The following is an 18,501-nucleotide window of genomic DNA, read 5'->3' as shown; positions in this document are numbered from 1 at the left end:
CCTCCACGCTAAATCAAGATAATCTGGATTACTAGAGCGAAGGAAAAACATTTGAAAACAAACAGCCTTCATTTGTAATTATTCAAACTGGAATGAATCTTAATTCTAAAATGTAGCTCAATTTTTTATTTACTAGGACCTGACCTTCTGGGCAGCAGCCGTATAAACATTTCAAACACATGACATGGAGCCAATGGATGGCAGACACTATGTATACCTTCTAACACTTAGGGATTTCCAAAGATATGCCTTGGCAGGATTTTGTACAGCACAGGACAGAAAACACTTTGGCAGTGAAGGAGAGGGAGGATTTGGATTAAGTCTTTTCCAACCCCAGATACTGTAATGCTATAGAACTATGTGCTAAGTTAGGTAGACTCCAATAAATACTAATTTTAAATTTCCCATTACTTTGGCCAACAATCTGGGCAAGAGCAACAATCATAACATCTGGCTCGTCTTTTTTGTTAAAAAAATAAAAAAACGAAACAAAAACCCCAGCAACAATTATGTAGAATAGAAAATAAGAACACTATTGAGTTTGACAAATTTATTGGTATTTTAGTAAAGACATTCATCTCAGTCGTTTCTCTCCCATCTTGACCTTAGGTTAGTATTTCATTTGAGTCAAGAAAAGAATATGTAGGAGAGGGATGTTATTTTAACATAAACAGTAAAATGGACAAAAGTGGAAAGTCTGCCTACATTAAAGCAAGTTAAATTCATGTATCTTGATATAATTAAATCATGTAAGGACTAATAGTTCTATATACATTTCCATTGTTTTACTTGGGGCTTACTCTAAACTTAAATGCAAATGAACAAAATGTTAGGAATATATACAGGCTGCTTCTCTGGAGTTATTACCTATTAAAAGAGCTCAGCAAGTAGTTACCACCAATAAAATAGTCTGAAGCTGCCTCCAAATTAAACATTGCAGGAGTATTCAAAGAAATCATTATACAGTGTTTCTTTTATCTGTGACTACGCTTGTAAAGATGTGTTTATAACTGTCACATTAAAAAATAATTCATATACAAAAATTTTAAAAAAACCCTACAATACACAGATCTAACAACATATATGTGGTCAAAGAATCCATAAAATATGTTTAAAGATGCATTTTCTTTCTTTTTATCTTCAGTACCTAAAATGTGCTTTTGAGAGGCCATTGGTTAATATGTATACACTTCAAATAAACCATATTACTGTACTAAAATAAGAATTCTTGTATTAAGTTCAAATGAAACTCGCTTTCACAAGTTAGTAACTTAAATTAAGCTTTAACAAAGTTACAGAAAGTGCATCTTTCTCATTTTCATCTTCATACAATGTTGCTTTTTTGGTGTTTCTACCTTTTAAAAATAAAAACAGCCAAATATTTAAGTATTATGTACATTTAAATTTTTGGTGGTGGTTTGTATTTTAAAAGAAACAGCTTCCTTATGATTTGCCTCAAGATCTGGTGGAAATGCTTACAGGAACTAGCTAATAACAAAAACCAAGAGAAGCACATTCAAAATACTGATTTACTTTGGTAGCAAATGGTCTTTGAAGACTAATGAAGGTAGACAAGACCCGTTAAAGTGAAGTGGGCTATTTCAAATACTCAACAATTTACATAAAATTAAAAAAAAAATTTTTAAAGAGCTAAGCATCTGTACCAACTGAGAGCAATGCAATAATATCTAGTTTATGATGACCTGAAACAAAACAAATGCCCATTAGGGAAAAAAAAAAAAAGCTGTATTTTAATTTTATCTAACGTACTTTCAGTCAATAGTCCAGTAACATTTTCCTCTCAATACAATACTCCCTCTTCTATAAGGCTGTTCCTGGGAGCCTGACACTTTAGGTTAATAAGGGAGTTAAGAGTAACTGCTTGCAGTTTAATAGACAATAACTTTTTGCGTTCCTCTTAATGTGCTAATAGTTGTGTCTAAAAAAATATGCAATTCTTAGAAAGGTACCATTTCTGATTTTTTATTATCTGTAACCTTTGGAAACTAATCACATGAAACTACAAAATTAGCAAATGTCTTGAAATCTGTATATAAAACATAAATTACCTCTAATTTCAAACTCTCATTTATTAGTGTACCACTCAATCTTAAAAAAAAAAAAAAAAAAAAAAGGCGGCTCCAAAGATAGTCTTATACCATTCTTTAAAAAAGGAAACTGTTCCTTTTAACTTTACACCCACCCCACACCCCAATTTCAAAACACATCATTTAATTGTCTTGGTCATGGACATTTCCAAGATGAGATTTTATATTTCGCTCCCATAGCTTCTGGTTATCAGAAAAACCATGCTTTCCTTTATTGAAGGAGTTTGGTCCTGCTGATGTTGGTGTATCCCTGTGTTAAAAGACAGGAAATTTATTTAAAAGTTACATAAAGCGTTTCGGGCCATGTTTTTAACTCATTCAAAACATATTTGTTTAGTACCTATTATGGACAAGGGCTAAGTATCACAAGCCCCTAGAGAGTTTTTAAAAAATACCCTTTCTATAAGACCCAGTCCTAAAATTCCAGATTCAGTAGGTCTGAGGAGAGACCAGCATGTTTAACAAACACCTAAGGTGATTCTGACATATAGCTAAGGGTGGCAACCACAACTGTGTTTAGAACTGTTGCTTGAAACGCTTTAACAGGGTCATGAAATCAACTGATGGCTTGCCATCAGCATCTATAAAAAATGAAATAGAAGAAAAACATGAAGATATATTACACACAGAAAGGTTCAGTGTCATTGTGGATTTGTTTCAGTTTTACATCTTTTACGTTTTTAAACATATAAACAACAAACAAACTGGGTGTTTAGACAAGGTTATAAGATCAGATGTGTTTCCTACTTTAGGTCCCAGTATGTAAGGAAAGCGGGCAGGCAGTCACCGGGACTGTTCCTATTTGAACCCTAGACTCCAAGTCTGATATAGATGCTTGCATATGGACTTAGTTCTCTGGGAGTTTATAATTTGGTAGAAATGGGGACAAACTATAGGTTGATTTAAATCCGAACTTCCTTACTAGCCTCTAAGCTATCTTAAATACAAGAAAATGTGCATTACGTTAACTTGATATGTTATTTCCATGACAACAGAAACATGGAGGAAAATTAAAGTACTTTTCCAATTTTGGTATTTGGCATCTTAATTAGGAAAAAATGACATGTACAATCAAGATTAAATGGTGAGAATAATATGACAGGTGAATGAGTGAAAGAAAGCCTTTTCTTTTTTATACTGAAAAAACTTAAATTTTAAATCAGAAACATTTCTCATAGCTATCTGAAGAAAATACAGATTACATGTATCTGAAAAGAAATATCCTTAAAATTATTATTTTTTCATAAGATACTCAATTTCTCTTACCAGGAGAGAAAATAAGATCACTGATAGCTCACAAAACAAAATTGTTTTGCCCAAATATGCAAGAAAAGCCCAAACAATAAAGATCATTTTAAAAGATCAGTCTCTACAATCTTTATAAAAAAATATATACCTTCCAATATTCTTCATCCTCATCTTTGCTTCTGGAGGCATTTCCTCTGGCTCACTCTGAAGGAAAAAAAAAAAGCAAACAGAGATGTGTTACATGTTTATTAAATTCACTTGATTACTAATAATACTAAATTTTGTATCTAAGTCTTCTAGCACTTTCAATACTATAAGTCTTGGTAAAAGGAGAAAAGTATTTATCTTAACTACATTTTAAAAAAGAAACACATAGATCTTCAAGTGTGCTGACTTTGCATAAAGAAAAAAATCTGATAAAAACCTGACATTCTAAAACCCAAACCATTTGTTTACTATGTAGTACACACTGTGCTAAATGCTTTAATATGCACTCTCTTTTAAAATCCTAACAATCCTCAGGGCACCTGGGTGGCTCAGTTGGTTGAGCATCCATCTGACTCTTGGTTTCAGTTTGGGTATGATCTCAGGGTGGTGGAATCAAGCCCTGAGCTGGGTTCCATGCGGGGGGGGGGGGGGGGGGAGAGGGGGGAGTTGGCTTGGGATTCTCTTCCTCTGCCCCTTCCCCGACTCTCTCTCAAATAAATAAATCTTTAAAAGAAAAACAAAAAAACCCTAACAATCCTGCTAGGTAGGTATAATTATCATCATTTGCATTTTAAAGGTGAGGTAAATAAGGTTAATTTGTCTAAAGTTAAAAAGCTAATAAACAGCAAAACAGCTAGATGCCAAAGCAAAGATTCTTAACAACTTTATGGTATTGCTCCTTCTAAAAATGTCTCCTTTACTAAAAAGGTATCTTTTTTTTTTTTTAAAAGATTTTATTTATTTATTTGAGAGAGAGAATGAGATAGAGAGCATGAGAGGGGGGAGGGTCAGAGAGAGAGAGGCAGACTCCCTGCTGAGCAGGGAGCCCGACGTGGGACTCGATCCCGGGACTCCAGGATCATGACCTGAGCCGAAGGCAGTCGCTTAACCAACTGAGCCACCCAGGCGCCCTAAAAAGGTATCTTTAAAGTTCATTCTTTCTATACTTCTAAAGATGTTGAAAAGATATGTGATAAGTTAAATTCTTTTTAGATCTGTTTTTATGTATGAATGTTGCTGGTGAAATATTTTTTTTATTTTTAAGTAGGCTCCACGACTGACATGGGGCTTTAACTCATGACCAAGAGACCAAGAATCACATGCATGGTCTACCAACTGAGGCAGCCAGGAGCCCCTAAATATTCTTTTTTAAAAGAGTGTCCTTAAGATCTAGACTAAAGGAGTTTCTCCTGGTCAAATCTGAGATATTGCCTACTGAATAAAGAATCCATGAGGTGCTCCTGGGTGGCTCAGTCATTAGGCGTCTGCCTTGGGCTCAGGTCCTGGTATCGAGTCCCACATCCGGCTCCAGTCCCACATTGGGCTCCCTGCTCAGTGGGAATCCTGCTTCTCCCTTTTCCACCCCCCCTGCTTGTGTTCCCTCTCTCGCTGTGTCTCTGTCAAATAAATAAGTAAAATCTTAAAAAAAAAAAAAAAGAATCCATGAGCTTACACTTATATAAATAAGGGAAAGCTCTTCCTTACAGGAAGAGACAATAAATATAAAAGAGATAAAACAATGAGAAAAATCACCACTTGGCAAACATTTATAAAAATTGATTCTGGCAGGAATCATCAATGGAGGCTGACACTCATGGGAGTGTTTAAAAAATTATATATTTTCATGTATTCTTTTTTTTAATTAAAGATTTTATTTTTAAGTAACCTCTATACCCAACTTGGAGCTCAAACTTATGATCCCGGGATCAAGAGTCCCATGTTCTACTGACTGAGCCAGCGAGACACCCCATAAATTTTAATTTTTTTAATTTTATTAAAAAAAAATTTTTTATTCTATTAAGATTTATATTTTTATTTTATTGTTATGTTAATCACCATACATCACATCATTAGTTTTTGATGTAGTGTTCCATGATTCATTGTTTGTGTATATCACCCAGTGCTCCATGCAGAACGTGCCCTCTTTAATACCCATCACCAGGCTAACCCATCCCCCCACCCCCCTCCCCCTCTAGAAACCTCAGTTTGTTTCTCAGAGTCCATAGTCTCTCATGGTTCGTCTTATTTTTTTTTATTTTAAGTAGGCTCCACACCCAACACGGAGCTTGAACTCACAATCCTGAGATCAAGAGTCACGTGCTCTACTGACTGAGCCAGCCAGGCGCCCCCATGTATTCTTAAAGCATATCCCCAAAAATAAATTTTAATTACAAAAGGTAAAACAGTAATTTGAAAAGTACAGAAATCTGGCAGACATCACTTTAACCAAATGATCAAGGTTAACACTGTCAGTAACGGGACATACTGACAACATGTGCTCCCTGATATGATAACATTAAGAACCTGGCATCACCTCTGTGGTATTCCTGCCAAAATAAGTTAATACGAATCTAATCATGAGGAAACATCACACAAATTCAATCTAAGGAATATTTTACAAAATAACTGGCCTGAACTCTTCAAAAATGTTAATGCCATAAAACAGAAAGAACCAAGAATTGTCCAAATTAAAGGAGACTAAGGAGATCTATATTTTTAATATAGATATATTAATATATCTTTATAAATATAAATTTATATAGATTTAATAGATATAATTAGATATTATATATTAGATACTATATCTATATTAATATAGACATAACACTATCTCTATAATATAGATACTCTATCTATATTAATATATATAGATATAAATTTATATAGATAATTTATATAGATATAAATATATTTTTAGTTTTCAAATATATTTTTTTGAAAATATATAAAATATATTTTTAAATTTCAAAATTAATTAAATGGATGCCCTCATTGTCCAACATGCTTTAGGCTCAGATATATATCCAAGGTTACTTAACTATGTTCTGCAGAAAAAAGAAAAACCAGATGAAGATTTTAGATGCACACATTCTTTTATCTAAGAGACAAATTAAAGTTTATATCCTTTACCATCAACTTGCTAATTTCTCCATTCGCAAAACAGGAATAACTACATCACATGATTCAGAGGAATATATGAAGGATAACATAAAGTTATGTGAAAAGATATCCAAACTGTTAGGCATTCAAAGTAAGCCAGTACTATCACGTAGCTTACCATTTCCAGCCTCTCTACTTTTGCACATGTTCCCTTCTTCCTATACTGTCCTTCCCTCATACATTCTGTACATACCAAAAAGCTACCTAAAGGGGCGCCTGGGTGGCTCAGTTGTTAAGCATCTGCCTTCGGCTCAGGTCATGATCCCAGAGTCCTGGGATCGAGCCCAGCATCGGGCTCCCTGCTCAACGGGAAGCCTGCTTCTCCCTCTCCCACTCCCCCTGCTGTGTTCCTGCTCTTGCTATCTCTCTATCAAATAAATAAATAAAATCTTAAAAAAAAAAAAAAAGCTACCTAAACTCATAAGAATCATGACAAAACATTAAATATTATTAAATTAGTACTTTTCAAACTTTTTTTGAGGGGGTGAAATACTTTTTTCCTCAAAAAAATCTTATTTGGGTCCCTAAGTATCAAACAAATTAAAGAACAGCTACAAATGAAAAGGGGGCAGGAAACCAGAGCCCTGCTTGTTAGGGATCACCTAACACCACAGTAACTCCTGAGACATTTCCACAGAATCCCAGAACTCTGAGAAGTAGTTTAAAAATATATGATTTAAACTAAGCCTTAATTTTACAGCTGAAAAACTAAGGCTCCAAAAAGGTAAAGTGACTTATTCACAGGCTTTCTACTGGTTAGTAACTAGACAAGAAAGGAAAAGAATCCAGGTCTTCCCATTGCCAGTCCAGTGGTCGTGGTCTTTCCATGCTGCTGCATCTAGTTACTTGGCCTCTCTTCCTTCCCTGAATTTCCACACCACTTTATGTCTTCAGATACTTTTCTTATTTTGTACTATTTTATGCCCTGCTAGGCTGAATTCCTAGAGGAACATGTCTGATTTATCTTTGTAATCTCACTGTGCCTAGCATGTAGAAATCACCCCAATGTGTACGATGAGTAAGTCCAAAGAATACAGTGATAACCACAGTAATTCTTTACCTATTGATTTGGGCTCCAAATATTCCATATTCATCCTTGCTCAAACTTCTCTACAAAAATCTCCAGTCCAGTCAAATGCAGCTCCTAAGTATTTACTACTCTTATAACTCTTAGCTTATAAAAGTATTCCTCGGTTTGTCAAAACACTGCCTAATGTTTCAGTATCCAACTCCTATTTCTTCTCTATATATTCTTCCCAATCACTTCAGCCCACAGTATGCTCCTCTGAATGTATAATTCTTAACCATACTGTTTTGGGAGCAATTACTCATGTACCCTGTTAATACTTATTATACAATGGGGGTCACATTTTAAGTGGGGGTTAATTTCTAAAGTCAGAGACCAAAGAAAAAAATCAGTCAAAATAATGCTTAAAATTCCATATCATATGTTATTCATAAGCATAAGAGAGGGGCACTGTGAGAGGCATGAGGATACTAAGACTGCCTTATGCCTAAGGCATAAGGAAACTAAGAGAACAGCAGATAAGTAATGCTCACTCTGGAACACGTGCTTACTGAATAGACTTCTGGCAGAATCACCTGCACTATTTGCTATTCTTCATGGGGATACCAGAAGAAAGCATTACAGCTGCCTTTTTGAAGTTGCATGCATGCATGATGTCTCATCACTGAAGACTCCAACTATAAAATTATTAGACGGCAGCATTAAATTTTTCTTTTTTTGGACCCTACATATTTCCTAGCACATATGTGTATTATTACTGTTCATAATAAGCATCTGTTTATTTGATCCTTTTTTTTTTTAAGTAGGCTCCATGCCCAGTATGGGGCTCAAACTCATGACTGTGAGATCAAGACCTGAGCCAAGATCAAGAGTCACTTAACCAACTGAGCCACCCAGAAGCCCCTGTTGATTTGATTCTTAAGTTCATTGCTCCCAAAGGCAATATTTTAAATAATCCTACAACCAAATAAAATAAATAGAAATATCCAGATTTTGCAGGCATCACACACACACAAAAAACTATTCAGAATTACAAAAATTCTCTAGTACCATTAGTACAACCTACAATCTGCCACTAACATCTTCCTTTAAGAACTAACTGGTTAAAGTAAAATAAACAAAACTAGGTGTTGACTTACATCTTCATCTTCATTAAAAGCTGCTGCTACTGAAAGGGTTTTTGGAGCAAGCGTTGGAACAGTTTCTTTAGGCTTCTGAAGAAGAAACACATTAAAAAGTATCACATAATGTTAAAAGTATCACATAATGTTTATACAGGCTTGTTTAATGATACAAATAACATCTTCAAAGACTTGATTTTATGTTTTCATAGAAACATATAGTAAGGAACTCAGAACAAACTTTAAAAAAATCCATTTTTTCTTTTTAAAAATGTGGTTATCAACGGGTAGCTTTAACTTTATTAATTATATGTCCATTTGTTTTCATCCTGTAAAACATTTTCTAGTCAGGATATACAGTATCATGTAGCTAACAGGTATCTGGAAAAGGTAAAAGAAAATGATTAGTACTACTTTCCCACAGTAACAAAAAATGAAGTGCAGTGTGCCTTGAGAAAGAACATAAAAGACACTAAGACTCATCTCTCTAGTGGGTAGCTTTCTTTTTTTTTTTTAATTATTTATTTATTTATTTATTTATTTTATTCTTATGTTAATCCCCATACATCACATCATTAGTTTTAGATGAAGTGTTCCATGATTCATTGTTTGTGCATAACACCCAGTGCTCCATGCAGAATGTGCCCTCCTCAATACCAGTGGGTAGCTTTCTGACCTGTAGCCTGTAAACATGCTTCTCTTCTATCTAATCTAAGTTTCTGAGGTCAGTTGTCCTCACTATCTTCATACTCTCACCATCCATTTTGTCGATCACCCACTGCAATCTGGCTTCCTCCCTCATTCCCCCATGGCTCCTCACTCACCTAGAATCGGGTAACCTTGGTTCTATAGGGTCACCAATGACCAGTGTGCCGCCTTTGACTCTAATCACCAGCTATTTTTTGAAAGACTCCTACCTGGACTTCTCTGACAATGCTTTTTAGATGCTATTCTAATTCTCTGATCTTTTGTTCCGTTTCCCCGTTTCCCCCGCCAAATGACAGACACCCAAGAATCTATCTTTAGGGATCTTTCCTTTCCTTCTCTGTACTTCCCCAGTCAACTCCATTCACTCCCATAGTTTTAACTACCAAATCCAATGGCTGCCCCAAACAGGATTTCATATGCCGACTAGTTAGCTCCACTCAGAGACCCAATGGGTACTTTAATTCACAGTGTTCTAAGTACCCAAGCCAGAAAACCTTTTCCTCAACTTGCATTCTATTGTAAAGTCTTGTTGCTTAAATCTCTATCTAATAGACCTACATCTCCCTCTGCATTCCCATCAACTACTGACACCTAAGGCCCCTTAGCATTACTTGCCTCAGCTACTGTTAGAAATACCATCCCCCCACCTTTCAGTGTTTATTCCCTCTAATCCCCTATAACGGAACCAGAGTGATATGTCTAAAATACAAATCTGTTTAAAAGTTTCCATACAACAGTTCCATAGCTCTGCTAGAACCTAAAGAATAAAACCAAACTATATTATGTAAGTCCTTTATGATTCCGTTCTATGGTCTCATCTGGGGGGCTTTCTATCCCTACATTTGCATACCACTTTCCAACTACAAACAATTTCTTGAATGGCTTTACATCTAAACTGCTTTTGCATAAAATTCTTTTTATCTGAGATGCCCTTTGCCTCCTGTCTACATTTAAGGCCAACTCAAACATCACCTCATCAGTGAAATCTTCTCTGATCTACTGAAACAAAAGGAACCACCCTTTCTTCTATAACACAAACACTTTTTATAAATGTTTGCTTTTGAAGGAATAAAAAATGTTAATTTGGAGATTATGCATAGAGACTCTAGAAATATCCTTTACTCTTTTAAAGATGTCAGGTGTCTGATGTTGTACATACAGCATATGACACAAGCAAGTGCCTGTTGATCAACTACTTTTTCAATCATATAATCAAAAGCAATAGTTTCAACTATTTTTTGTTATCTTAAAACTCACTTCCCCAAGATGACTGTGTTTATACTAAAGTTTACTTTATAAAAACAGGTTTTTGTTTTCCAAAGATTAAAAGTTTTATTGACTAGGCATTTTCAAACAAAACCCTCCCATCTAAAATGATCAGCAATTACTAAATCATGTTAATGATTTAGAAAAAATAGGGATTTAGATATCTAGTTTAGGAGTGTGCTGACTCCAGTAAAATCTATTATCAAGAATAACATCTATATGGAAGTGTACATGAGAATACATGTTTAATGACTATCAAAAAAATCCCACAAATATTTATGCAGTTGGTCTATGCAACTTTATTTAAAAAAAGGATTGAACAGAAAGAATCAGCTCAAATAGGAAGAAAAGTCATGAAGTAATGAAGTTACAAGCTGAATGTCTTTTGTCCAGAATGAATTTTTTAAAGAAAGAAAGAAAAAGGCAAAACAACATTAGGGTAGGAGTAGGGGTTCTGAGAAATCGTAGCTCTTTTAAAACTAGAGTGTAACTCAAACACACCGACTCTAATGGGAACCTGATTCATATCATATTTTTGAGATCTTTGAATGAACATCTAATGCAAAAATAAAGCTCTATGCATCTGGCAAATGAGCATTAATTTTCACAGAACAGATATGAATAAACAACTTAGGCAATAATCCTAATAATTCTAGGATTATTCTCCTTACACAAGAATGTAACTATTTTCTAAAGCTAAGAGTAATACACTACCTTTTTTTTCTTAAAGATCTATGTGGTTGAAACATATGAAACATATGAAATTATCACTTTTGTAGGTCAGAAATAGTCAAATCTAGGAACTTCATATGTTTCAATCTAATATTTTAAAACTTTCCAGATACTCCATGGTTAATAATTAAATTAATTCAAGGTTTATATTTACAACAAGGGCTCAAAAGTTGATCTGTCATAGGATATACAGGGCTCAATGTCCATATATAGCTCCGAAGTAATCAGGAAGCAGTTATCAAGTAATACCTTACTAGTACTGATTTCTAGAGATATTATTTTTAATATTACTGGAATTAAAAGGTAAGAAAAATAAACCAAAATTCTTCCTGAAAATATTTTTCAGAGGTTTTTGCTCAACTTGGAAAAAATTCTAAGCTGTTACTTTATAAATCATATATATTCCTTATAATAGTTGCTCCTTCTCATATTCCAAACCTTTTAAAAAAGTTTTCTTGAGTTATAATTTTTCCACACCATTCCTGAATGCAGAGCTGGTAACGTCTTAAATACTTACGTGTAAGTTCACGCACTAATGTACCTTTTTAGACTGAATTTACCATAACCCCCTAATAGCAGGTTCCTGAAACAAAAATTCTTAAGTCCCATTATGAACATCATACAGGTAAAATAACAACTCACACTTGATCCAAGTTTGATGGATATGGCTGAGGCTTTCTTTGTCGTCTGACTACCTATGGCAAATCCAAACTTGGAGATCTTTGTAGGCTTTGTTGGGAGGTCTGCAGCTTCTTCTTCAGCTGATCGCTTCTCAGCGCTGCGACTGGAACTTTCCCCTCCATTACTGGAAGAAACAGTCTTAGTTTTCACAGGTTTTTCTGCTTCTTCTTCAGGTCCTGGTGAAGTCGAAACAACTTACCAAGATGAGCTATTTTTACTGAGCAGATTGATGGGAGCAGCAACCTCAAAAAGCATCGTTATAAGGAAGATACCTCTGCAGTTGTCACCTACTGACCCAACAGTCTCCTCCACTGTTTGTTAGAGTATACAGCAGGAACTGAGATTGTGTGGCAGTAGAAGAGGCTCCCATGAATTAACTAGCATAAAATACAGAGCAATTTAAAATTATAAACATAGAGTTCACAAAATCTAAGACCCTTCAACTAAACACTATTATAAAAGTTATATAATAATCTAGTCATTTGTGGGATTTTGCTTTTTAGAAATTAAGGTCTATAAATTCTTCTACACAAACTAGTGTGTGAGCAATTGGTCACATCACAGAACAATACATTTGATTAATAAATTCTGACATTCTTCAATTATGTAGTACTAGTTATACAAAAAGTACCTAGTTATGAATGGCCTATTATTACCAGAACTACAACATTAATACAGCCTGGAGTAAGTTTCTTGAGTGATGTATTCCTCATGTACCTCTCACACAATTTTTAGAGTTGAAATGGAAACTGAAGGAAGACATCAAGTCATTCCCTCTTATGTAATTTAATTCTACTCTGAAAGCTTGATTATCACCTATTTTAACAATCATACTTAGGTTTACATACTACTTTTTCTCATGAAAGAAAGACAAGCTAATTATAATTTCAAATAGAAGCCATACGTATGTAGATTTGGAATGTAAGATGGCTTTCAGTAATTTTGCTTGTATTTGTATTAATCCATGACAAAATAAGTTTGCATCTTGAGTATCTTTGGTCCTTTAGAGGAGAAGGCTATTTAAGAGCATACTGAATGGTAAGAAAGAAGAAGTCTGGTTGATTAAAAATTTTATTTTCTTTCCCCAATTCACCCTATAGAATGTTTTCTGCTACCCTAAACAGTTTATTTATGAAGAGAAGATGGGCTCTAAGCAATAGCCCTGACAACAAGTTAACAGGACAAACAACTAGAATGGGGGAAAAGTGGAAAATCAAACACAAATAGATGGACAAGTAACAGATTAAAAAATCCAGAGGCTATAGCTCTCAATCTATATAATTTTGGAAGGATGAGGTCTCTAGATTAATAAGCACTTTGAACAAAACATTTGATTTTGTTTAGAGGAAAGATAACAGGAACTCTTTATTCCCTTTGGACAAGGAGTGAAAGTTGTAATAACAATGTAGGGGAATTAAGCAGGACTAGGCTTTGGTATTTCCTCAGGAGACAAAGATAGCACTGGAATGGTTGCTGGAGGTGTCATTTACTTATTTAGATATGAAATTACAAAAGCACCTAAAGAATGTAAGATCAGTATTTAATAGCTGAAATACAGAAATCAATTTAGAATTTCTAGGGGCACCTGGGTGGCTCAGTCGGTTAAGCGTTTGCCTTCAGCTCAGGTCATGATCTCAGGATCCTGGGATAGAGTCCCACATTGGCCTCCCCGTTCAGCGGGGAGTCTGCTTCTCCCTCTCCCTCAGCCCCCCAACCCCCTATCCTCTCTCTCTCAAATAAACAAAATCTTTAAAAAATTTAGAATTTCTTAAAAAAAAAAAAACAGTATTATGCCAACATTAGTTTTTTCAAAGCCTAAGTTTAGAACTAAAAGCATTACTCTAAATTTTATTTAAAGATTTTATTTATTTATCTGACAGAGAGAGAACACAAACAGGGGGAGTGGGAGAGGGAGAAGCAGGCTTCCGGCCGACCAGGGAGCCCAATGCGGGGCTCGATCCCAGGACTCTGGGACCAGGACCTGAGCCAAAGGCAGACACTTAACGATGGAGCCACCCAGGTACCTCCTAAATTTTATTCTGCATTCTATTTATAGCTTTAATCAAGTATGAGTTTTACTGTAGAACCTAAACAATGATAACTATTTCTTTGTGACTGACTAAAATTGAAAACACAGTCTCTATATATGGGAACATATAGAAACATATAGAAAATGCACTGGGTTTACATAAAGAAACAATCTATACACTAAGGCACAAGTTTTGTGCAAACATAAACTCCGAAAAACATCAAAACAAATAGCATAAAGAACATTTAATCTTGACTGCAGTATTCTCTGCTCTTTGAACTGTGACCCAAGAGCTATACATAATTAGTCAAGATTTCCAGTTCTTTAAAAAAACCCTATCTTTTCTTAATTCTAGGTCTCCTTTTACCCAGAAAATAATTCTGGAACAAAGAATCTAGAAAAACTACAGGGTGCCTGGGTGGCTCAGTCAGTTAAGTGTCTGCCTGAGGCTCAGCTCATGATCCCAGGGTCCTGGGATCGAGCCCTGCATCGGGCTCCCTGCTCCGTGGGGAGTCTGCTTTTCCTTCTCCCTCTGCCCTGGGGCTCCTCCTACTTGTGCTTGCTCTGTGTCAAACAAATAAAAATAAAATCTTAAAAAAAAAAAAAAAAGAATCTAGAAAAGCTAAAGCATAAGTATAAAACAAAGTGAAAAACATAAATCTTACTATAATATTAATACCATTAAGTGTGACAGCTGGCTGAACTAGTACGTGATAATATATGGAACACAATACTATCTGTCCAATCCCATGATGCTATAGGGAAAATACCTATGGACACTACTGTAGAAAAGGTAGCATGAACAGGGGAGTTGGGAAAACTACCACTAATTAAGTAATCAACTAATTAATGTGAAATCAAAATTCAATTTTATTCACATATGCTTTCTTGTCACCTTAAGAGGCAATCTATTAAGACCACCCACATCTCAGGTCCACAATGGAGATGGAACGTATTATGTCTAGCAGGTCATTTCTAAACATGACTGATTCCAGGGATGCCTGGGTGGCTCAGTCGGTTAAGCGTCTGCCTTCAGCTCAGGTCATGATCCCAGCGTCCTGGGATCCAGTCCCACATTGGGCTCCTTGCTCAATGGGGAGCCTGCTTCCCCCTCTGCCTGCCCCCTCCCCCTGCTTGTGCTCTGTCCCTCTCTGACAAATAAATAAAATCTTAAAAAAAAATAATAAAAAAACAAACATGACTGATTCCAAATCCAGCAAATTATTTTTGGACATAGTAAATAACTGTCTGGCTGTGCTCAACTCTTAAGTTTGTTGTTTTCTTTTCTTTTCTTTTTAAAGCATTTATAGATACTCAACAGCTTTAGAAAATATCCACTCTTCAGTGAAAAGATGGGGGAAAAGGAGTGAAAAAAAGATGGGTGTACTATTAGTACTCATTACTTAGCCTTAAATGGCTCAATGTGTCACATAGATTGCAGCTTTTATTTTTTTAGGTAATCCTCCTCTAATAATTATGTAGTAAAATATACAAAACATTTAGGAAATAAAGCAAATGGAATAAGCAATGAAAATGGAAAAGTGTGACAGCCAAATCTATATTATTATCAATGTGACTGTACAAGTCTATATATATAGTTCATTAGAAGAGAAAATTATTTCAACCGAATGTGAACTTTGAAATATATCATTAAATATAAACATTAATTTCTATGTCCATTAAGGTGTTTTTCTTTAAATACAACATGTACTACACTTTAGCATTTGAGGGCTTTTAATCAAGAACTCCTGTTTTCTATTTATTTAATAGGATCTTTGTATTTTGGGCCACGGAAAACAAAAATTTTAGATGACCATGGATTAGCAATGTGAAAATTTTTAGCAACATAATTTATATTTTATTTATTTTTATTTTTTAACATAATTTGTATTTTAAAGAATGAGTAAATATGTGATCAGTTTTCTAAAAATAAAATCACAATTGATAGCAAAACATTAATATAATTATATAAAAGTACTAGATTCTTTATCAAGGAATATTTTAATAAAAGGGATTTTTATCTAGTTTGCATTCATTCTGAGCTAACAAGTGTGTAGTTAATGTGAAATCAAATTACACGTGGTACTGGCATTTTTTTTTTCTTTTCTATTGAGTAGCTGGAGAGGAAAGGTAGGTCTTGGAGGACAAGGTTACCTTACTATGAAAAAGAAGTACCTAATAAAGTTTAAGTCCATAAGGGTATATCCTTCATGACCCATTTGTATTCTGGTAGCTTCATCTGAAAAAAGGGCACATAGCTGCCTCTCCAAAAGGACTGGTGTGCAGCTTAAATGAGAACATATTCAAGACCCTCCTAGTGGCTGGCAGAAGAAATGTCAATTTCATTAAAATAGTTATTAGATAGCTTAAAACAGCACAAGATGGCCATGATCATGATATGGACAGCTTTTTTCTAAGATTTCAGTTTCAAGGAGCCACAAAAATTTTGCCGAAGGGAGAATAAAAATCTGCCCAAAGCCTTATCCTTTGCATTCTCCTCCTCTTTAAGGTGAGAGCAAGTTCAAGTAAGTAGCTTCTCTTACTGACATGAATTCATTCATAGCTACTTAGAAAAAATTACACTTCCAACTACTGGACTCTTCCATAGGAGCTAAAAATCAGCTAGGTAAGCTCCTAAGACAAACTTGAGAGTGTTTCAAAATAGTGCCAACTTGCCACAAAATTAGCAATTCAGCCAATCCACAGTATTAAATGTTTTAGCTATGATTTCTCTGTGCAAATTAAAAATATCTGACATTCAAAAATGATTTCTATGCAACAGTACTATCTTCTTGTTAAGGCAGGCACATCCAAGGCAAATTATGGCAAAGTTATTAAGGGATAGTACTTAGTCTAAATCACCAACAAGGGTACCATAACTTTTGATATCAATCATCCAAGTTAATTTTATACTACCACTCCACATACAAAAACATGCTACAATAGAAACTTCAACATTCATACTACAGAGTTAATTATCCCTAACTGAAAGGGTGGTGGATAAATTACACAGTCTGGTTATGCTGACACTTAAGGTACATTTTGGCAACACATTAAACACATCTTTAATACTCTCAAGACACTTAAAAAGCTATTCTACAAAGTTAAAAGATAAACTAAAAGCCAGTTAAGATTCTTCAGGTTGCAGATCTTTGTTTTTTCTCAAACTACTAATTTTTTATGTTATTTTACTCAATAATTTCCAAAACGATTTTTGAGGGGAAAAAACATCCCTAATGAGATAGTACTATATGGTCTAAATTGCTGTTTAACTGATTATTACGCTTTTCTCAGTTTTTGTTCCCAAGGCAATTCATATTAAACGTCATGTTAGTAAGGTCCCAATAATTGCCTTCATATGCTCTTAATCCTCGGTATTTTCTCAAACTAAGTATTTTCAGGGATAAGATTTGAGGGAATCAGAATAGAGAGTAATACTTAAAACGTTCTAAAGATATTATGATCACCTCGCACGTGTTAAGTTACTTGCCTTGTTGCGACAAAGGGGGGTGGGGGCTTGGAGAGATGTTCCTTTACCTTCATGCACAAGGCCCAAATTTACAGGGGTGGAAGATACAGAATGGAGATAGCTGTAACCTGAGTTAGCATCATAACAAAATACAGGAAAAGTCACACTAGCCTATTAAGCCACCTAAATATCTGTCATGCAGTTAGCTGGCAACAGCCTAAGAAAAAGCAGACACTTCAAAGGCAATCAAACCCTAACCCTAGACCCCGCAGCTTAAACCAGCGGGCAGGCAAAGGTATTCTTTCCCTCCACCTCGACGCATCCCGTTACAGGGTCGATTTTCGGCTTGAAAATAAGAGAAAAGGCCGGGATCGTCGACCTCCTCGGCGAAAAGGGAGAAGCAAACTAACTCCTAGGTGTAACTTAGAGGCCAACACCGTCGGAAACTCGGCCTGCGGCCAGTTCCTGCAGCCACTGCTCGGTGACTCCCACTGTGTGTGTGCGCGTGTGTTTTGTGATGTGCGTCTCCGGTGTGGCGGTAGCGGCTCCTGCACTGCCGCTCCTGGTCCCACCCCGAGTTCGGTCCCCTTTCTGGTACCCATCTCCCCTCTCCTCGGAAGCAGGGCCTCCGGTGGGGCCAGCAGGTGACGGACAGTGGCCGGCTCTCCCCCGGCAAGGAAGCGATGTGGGCCCGGATCCCAGCGGGCCGCGCCGGGCGTGCCCGGGTCTCGTCTGGGCCCAGCACCTGGCCGGGTGAGCGCCAGATCCGTCCATTCTCGCTCCCATCCTACTCCCCCAACCCCGGGGACCTCAAAGAAAGGCCCAGAGCACCCCACGCAGCCCGCGACGCTGGGGTAGTGTTCACCTCCGGCGGCTCCAGCTCGCTGCGGTTTCTCGGGCTTCTCCTCTCCCGCCTTTCCGTCCGCCATTTTCCCCGCCGCGGCCTCCCCTGCAGCCACGCCAAG

General features: G+C 36.0%; 1 protein-coding gene across 7 annotated transcripts; it reads right to left on the bottom strand.

Annotated features, from left to right (window-relative positions):
• Nucleotides 1-535: 535 nt before the first annotated feature.
• LOC110582425 (PEST proteolytic signal containing nuclear protein) lies at nt 536-18,501 on the bottom strand. Of its 7 annotated transcripts, none has more exons than XM_021692450.1 (5): nt 18,402-18,501; nt 12,000-12,214; nt 8,670-8,744; nt 3,505-3,560; nt 536-2,358 (listed from the first exon to the last, which is right to left on the bottom strand). In XM_021692450.1, the coding sequence occupies exons 1-5, from the start codon at nt 18,463-18,465 to the stop codon at nt 2,232-2,234; spliced, it is 537 nt and encodes a 178-aa protein (XP_021548125.1). In that variant the 5' UTR covers nt 18,466-18,501; the 3' UTR covers nt 536-2,231. The 7 variants fall into 7 exon arrangements, with proteins under 7 accessions (XP_021548125.1, XP_044775575.1, XP_044775583.1 ...); XM_044919640.1 differs by having other exon boundaries at nt 8,670-8,741; nt 18,402-18,486; XM_044919648.1 differs by having other exon boundaries at nt 8,670-8,698; nt 12,053-12,214; nt 18,402-18,486.

Source organism: Neomonachus schauinslandi, chromosome 1 (genome assembly GCF_002201575.2).
Source record: "Neomonachus schauinslandi chromosome 1, ASM220157v2, whole genome shotgun sequence".
Taxonomy (NCBI): domain Eukaryota; kingdom Metazoa; phylum Chordata; class Mammalia; order Carnivora; family Phocidae; genus Neomonachus; species Neomonachus schauinslandi.
Note: the sequence above shows the minus strand (reverse complement) of the source record. Positions and strands in the feature narration are given on the sequence as shown.